The sequence below is a fragment of the Cottoperca gobio genome, chromosome 3, assembly GCF_900634415.1.
Source record: "Cottoperca gobio chromosome 3, fCotGob3.1, whole genome shotgun sequence".
Lineage (NCBI taxonomy): Eukaryota > Metazoa > Chordata > Actinopteri > Perciformes > Bovichtidae > Cottoperca > Cottoperca gobio.
The window spans coordinates 26481027-26487036 of NC_041357.1; the positions used below are offsets into that span (position 1 = coordinate 26481027).

The 6010-nt window shown below is 41.5% G+C and overlaps 1 protein-coding gene across 2 annotated transcripts; it reads left to right on the forward strand.

Moving 5' to 3' along the window:
• Positions 1 to 354: 354 nt before the first annotated feature.
• scamp5b (secretory carrier membrane protein 5b) lies at positions 355 to 5437 on the forward strand. Of its 2 annotated transcripts, XM_029461483.1 has the most exons (7): positions 355 to 461; positions 954 to 1007; positions 1086 to 1205; positions 2551 to 2707; positions 3068 to 3169; positions 3933 to 4050; positions 4328 to 5437. In XM_029461483.1, exons 2-7 carry the CDS (start codon positions 1001 to 1003, stop codon positions 4505 to 4507), a joined length of 684 nt encoding a protein of 227 aa, XP_029317343.1. In that variant the 5' UTR covers positions 355 to 461; positions 954 to 1000; the 3' UTR covers positions 4508 to 5437. The 2 variants fall into 2 exon arrangements, with proteins under 2 accessions (XP_029317343.1, XP_029317344.1); XM_029461484.1 differs by lacking the exon at positions 3068 to 3169.
• The last annotated feature ends 573 nt before the right edge of the window (positions 5438 to 6010 follow it).

Genomic DNA, 6010 nt, shown 5'->3' on the forward strand with positions numbered 1-6010 from the left:
CTATATTTCTAATATTGCTGCTGAATATATAACTCACTATATACATGCTTTTGTTTTTAAAGTAGAATACTTTATTATAAATGATAGTATAAGAGAAATGTTGCAGCAGCAGTGAGGCTGGTAGTTTGCAGTTTAGCACCACACTGTTTACCTCAGGAACAGGTTCAGCACCATGGACAGAGAGCTAAAAGGCGATTGGGTCAACAACACAACGTCAAGGATTAGAGTCATCTGCCTATTGGTCCGAATCAAAGTGACAGCTGACTCACGCGCGGTGATTGGTCGACAGATAGTTAGGCTTTATCGCTCCGGTTAAACTGTACAGAAGAAAGTATTATAACAGTCTTATAGTTTGTTTGCAGATACCGTCCGATTGGCAGTCCTACTCTCTTCAACACGCAGCTGAAGCGTCCCCTGGAGACTGTGCACTTTACACAGAGAAGCTCTGCTCTGTGGAGGAGGTAAGCAGATTACGTTTCCTGTGGAAATCCGTAAATCCTTGCTATGATGGACAGCTCTCTGTCAAAATATCTTCGTACGTTATACAGCGGATATTGCTGCTTCAGGAGTGTGTGGAAGCAACAAGTGCGTGTGCACGGTCTCCCGGGTTGTGTGTGTGTGTGTGTGTGTGTGTGTGTGTGTGTGTGTGTGAGAACATTTTCTGGTGGAAGGATTCAGTGGTTAAAAGCTGATCACCACTATGGAGACGGTGTCTGGAGGGCTCACACGTTAAATCCCCCGGAAGAACGTCTGTCTGGCGACGCTTAGCTTATAGCACCCTGTGTCTTCTCCCTATGAAGTAGGCCTCTGTTGTTTCTGGTAGTAGTTTAATGCTCCCTCACCTTTGACATGCATATGAAATAATTGCATATGGTCACATGGGTTATACAAGAGCTACAGAAATAATTCAGCATTAACAAGTCCTAAGCTCCAGTTTTCTTTCTTCTCAAGAGGCTGAAGAAGGAATCAATCTAAACGTCAAACTCCACACTTTATCCACATGGCAGGTCAGTGATTATATAAAGTCATTTACTGGGAAACAATCGAGCTGATATGTCTAATTGTTGTGCAATTATTTGTCCCAGAGCCCAACTTCCCCCCACTGCCGGGATTCATTCCACTCAAGCCGTGCTTCTACCAGGACTTCGATGAGATCCCTGAGCAGCACCGCAGCATGTGCAAGAAAATGTACCACCTGTGGATGTGTGAGTGGCTTAAAGTGATGTCGTGGTGTTTAAAGAGTGGCGTGGGATTTCCTGTTACATTATCCTGGCGTCAGGCTTATATATAAACTTTAACCCTGTTTCTGCAGAGGCTACCTGACTCTAATGTAGCAACAGAAGCCAGGGGTTTTCCTGGAGGTTTAATAAACTGTCTTCTCCTCTGTGGTTAACTCACGATAAGAACTTTGTAACAGAAGGGCAACGGTTTACAAGGCTCCCATTGCTCCAAAAATATATTCTTTTTATTGGCTGTGGCCGTGTTATCCTGACTGGTTTATTTGCTAATGAGTCATAGCGCTGACCAGATGGCCTTGGTTTGAGCAGCGCAGTTAACATTGAAATTGTGTTAAACAATTTTTGCCAGAAGCACTTTCATCGAAGTTTATTATACCATAAACAAGCAGTACAATGATGTTTGTGATATTGCTCTGGTCTGGAAGCTCCCTGCTCGTCCATGAAGGCAATGCGAGGGAGCCAAGTGCAGGGAGAGCGAAATATTTCAAAGCCTCTGCAACATTTACATCATTGCAATGACACTGGCAATAAGCCAATATACAGTAGAGTAACACGAAGACACTGAACACAGCGGTGAAACTGGGCTGTCCATGAAGGTTGCAACGCATTTTGCCCAAACGTAAGCAAAGTGCAGAAATGCCTTTTTACTGTATGATGTATCTGACACTTAACTCTGTTCTTTCTGCAGGTGACGTCTTTTTTAGTAAACCATAAACATAAGCAGGTATTCAAAGTCCCAATCTGCTTTGGATGCGCTATTATTCTCTTTCCCTCTGTAGCAACTTTCTGCACACATGGCATGCGCATTGCTTGCATTATGTAAGTGTAATTCCACGTGTGCATTCTTTGCTCTTCACTTTTTTTGAGCATTTTCTTTCTCATGTCTCGTGTGAAAATGATTTGAAGCCCATTTCTGTTGGGAATTTGAGAAACTGAACTGGGTTTCTGAGTAGCTGTCACGCTGCAGCTGTGTTTGGCCTCATAATTCTGGCACTCCGCGTTTTCTCTGTAGAACAACATTTGAAGCTGATTGGCCTTCTTTACTAGTTTAGAGAAGAAAGATGAGACCAAAGCACAGAGCTCCAATTAGAACTAAGTGCAACTGAAGCAGGGAGTACTGTAGCCTCATGACATTACTGAGATTTAATAGAAAAGGATGCAAAAAGGCTATTCAGGGAAAACAAGCCATTTTTTTAGCCAAGTACATATTTCAGTGTGTTAATGCTGCCTTCATATCCTCACACGCTTTTCTGCATGTGCATGTCACGGATGTTGTTTCTGCACCTAAAACACAGTCTGTGTGTTCCTACAGTGAACAGTGCTACTCTTGTGGTGAATCTCTTCGGCTGCTTTGCTTGGATGTTTGGTGGAGGTGGCGTGACTAACTTTGGACTGGCTATCATCTGGCTCATCATGTTCACTCCCTGCTCTTATGTCTGCTGGTTCAGGCCCATCTACAAGGCCTTCAAGTAAGTCAGATGTGAAGTCCTGACCAACATATTGAGAACAGAACATCTCCTCTAACCCCTTAAGGGCAGCGTGAAACATCTTCCTGAATCATCTTCTAGGTTTAGCTATGCTTCCTGCTCTTTGAGCTATTTGTCAGGAAAGATCCAACGTGTTGTCTCGTATAGTAGATGATGCCCTGATGAATTTGGTCCGGCACATTCCTCCGACAAAGCCATCCATGGCTGTGTAGAGACACACTGGAGGGAGAAGCTCCTCATGGTGCAGACAGGGAACATCTTCAAACTATCACACAAGATACAACATACAAGATAAGACATAGGAGTGATGCTTATTCTTTTATTAATGTTCCTTCTTCTTAGGAGTGACAGCTCCTTCAACTTCATGCAGTTCTTTTTTGTCTTCATGGCCCAAGTTGGCATCAGCATCATCCAAAGCATCGGCATCCCTGGATGGGGAGTATGGTACGAGTCAGAGGTTGAAAATGTGTGAATATTTCTCTCAAATTGATATTTTTTTAATGTCTTACATTTATATTTCATTCAAGTGATTTCCTTTTATGTTAAGTCTTGATTTTCAAAAGGAAAATGTGCTCAAGTAAGAGAATATAAATCCTCACGTAAGGTACGACGACTCACACTGAGAGCCAACCAGTCTAATGAAACTCCACAAGTTTATAAGTGATTCACTTACTGTTATGAATTAATGAGCACAAAGAATAAAAGGTTGTTTTAATAAGACTACATAATCTACTTTTGAATGAAACATTCTGAGCTCAAGCAATTAGTCCTGTCAGGAGGTCTACTCTTTTGCTTTTTTTTTTAAGACCTTCGCCGCTTTCATTAACACGACAGTGATGGAACATCAGAGATCGCTCTCATATAACTTTTATGATAGTCCTGTTATTAGATTTTGAGAGGCCGTTAAAGCGATTCTCAAAATGTCACTTCACTCAGGCTGATGATCAGAAATTAATATTATGACAGCCTCCATAAAGTTTATAAATGTCACCATGTGCAGTTAGGTATTCTCTGGTATGAGCCATGAAACTTTTAAACTTTATATCGCAGTACTTAAAGTCCACAGAAATTAGTGGCATTTAACATCCAGATGTTCAGCAGCGGTGCGATGATGAGGAACACCACAATCCAATAACAGAGAAGTACGACTGGTGTTGTGTTCGTGATGAAGAATGAATCTGTTAATGGTCGTCTGTGTGTTTTTCAGCGGTTGGTTGGCGACCATCTCCTACTTCAGCTATAATATTTTGATTGCGCTGATCATGTTGGTCCCGACTATCATGTTCACTGCAGTGGCCACGCTGTCCTTCATCGCCCTCACCAGGGTAACAATTTAACTTGTGCACTTATCGGAAGGGAAATGTAGATGTACATTTTCTTTTGCCAGAAGTTACAGACGATTTATTATTAGAACATAATGTTACAGGCCTTTGTCAATCCAGGAATTGAGTTTGATTCATAATCTCTCATAGCAACAAAGCAGCTTTTAATCACGAGCTTTATCTAAAAACTGTAAAACACCGTTGTGATAATAAGATTAACAGAAGTAATTAAAGCCTTCCACACATGCTTGTTGTTAATAACTTGTGGAACCACCTTCAGATCCATAACTCCTACCGTGGCAGTGGGGGCAGCATGTCCAAAGCTCAGGAGGAATGGACCACGGGGGCCTGGAAGAACCCTCAGGTCCAGGCAGCGGCCCAGCAGGCAGCCGTGGGGGCCGCTGCTGGAGCCATGCAGGATCAGTACGCCAGCCCACCATATAACGACAACCAGATGTAAGCCTCATCCAGACGGAGGCGTCGGAGAAATGATGGGACAGTTAAGCCAAAGTTTGAACACCAGGATTAGGAAGATTTCACCATTTCCCACAATACTGTTGGTTATTAAGTTTAACAATAAGCAATTTCATCATTTTTCAAAGAGCTCTGAACATATGTGGGAAAGCTGGGTTTCACCTTCCTGTATAAAAGGGCATGCTGACTATTTGTAGTGTTTTATATCATTTCATGTTTTGTTTTTTTCTGTTTGGGAGGTTGAAATGAAAGTAGCTTTGAATGTGTATTAAGTTAGAGTCTCTGTGAGAGCTGTGTGCTGATGTCCTCGTTGTGCCGTTTTACAAAAGCAAAACGATCATTTTTGATGTACGATAACTTCTGTTGTGATGAATGTTCATTATTTAGCATTATGTTATTTATTTACCGATGCACTATTAGAATGATAAAGTGTTTAGGATGTAAAGTTTATATAGTTTTTCTTGTATTTTAAATTCAAGGGTAAACCAAAGATCCAATATTGTAACTTTATACTAAATCATGCTACTGTATGTATGTGACCTCAGCATTATTTCATCATGTATCTATACAGTTAATGAATAGTTGCACTGTAATTGAAAGGAAGTGTATCTGCTTCACAATAAGAAACAGTATTGTTGCAAGACTTCAGCTGGATTTAAATAGAAATATAAAACTTGCTCTTTGACGTACTTCCTGTTGTCTACCTTACACTGAAAACATCAGATTTACACCACAGAATAATGACGCAAGTGTGAATGTTTCTATGTAAATTCAGCATAAAACAAGTGAACTATCTGACCCGTGTGCTGTATCAGCTCTAGTTTGAACTGAATGTTAATTTAAAAGAGAAAGTTGTGTCTTGCAGTGCGGCTGTTTGGCCACAGGGGGGCGCTGGTGGTTTTAGTATGAAATAAAAAGCTCCAACATGTACAGATTACCTTCATTCCTCCTTCACAGATCTGCACTTATGATAGTCCCTTCTATTTCCTGCTTCTTTCCTTCTCTTTGTGTCAGTCGCTCCCCTCTTCCTTCTCTGCCCATCAAACTGGATGAGATCTGTGCAAATCAAGTTAATCACTGCGCAGCACTGACAAACAAGCAGTATTGTGTTATATTTTCTATTCTATTCAGTAGTATTCTGCATCACATTGACACTTTTGTACTTATTGTTGTCATTTCTGAGTGGCTGCCCTGTTTGATGCTCTCTACTGGCGCAGGCGGGGGTTAACCTCGCTCAAAGGCACCTGAAGGACAGTGGGTAGTGACTGGCAGATCATCGCTCACTCACTCCTCCCACCGAGCTGGGGTTTTGAAAACAGCAGATATAGAGTTTCTCTCTGACCTCTGGTAACCACCATCCACATTTCATTTCTGATGCTATAGTTAGAAAATGTCTGTTAAAAGATATCATGAAATAAAGGGTTGCTCATATTCTCCGTCGTGGGGAGGGTGTTTGGAGACGGTAACATCAGGTGACGTTAATTGATTT

Bases quoted from the DNA above. Each gene is read 5' to 3' on its own strand.
- scamp5b (XM_029461483.1), top strand. The intron at 1,206-2,550 runs GTGAGTGGCTTA...GTGTTCCTACAG, and splicing joins AATGTACCACCTGTGGATGT to TGAACAGTGCTACTCTTGTG. The intron at 3,170-3,932 runs GTACGAGTCAGA...TGTGTTTTTCAG, and splicing joins ATCCCTGGATGGGGAGTATG to CGGTTGGTTGGCGACCATCT.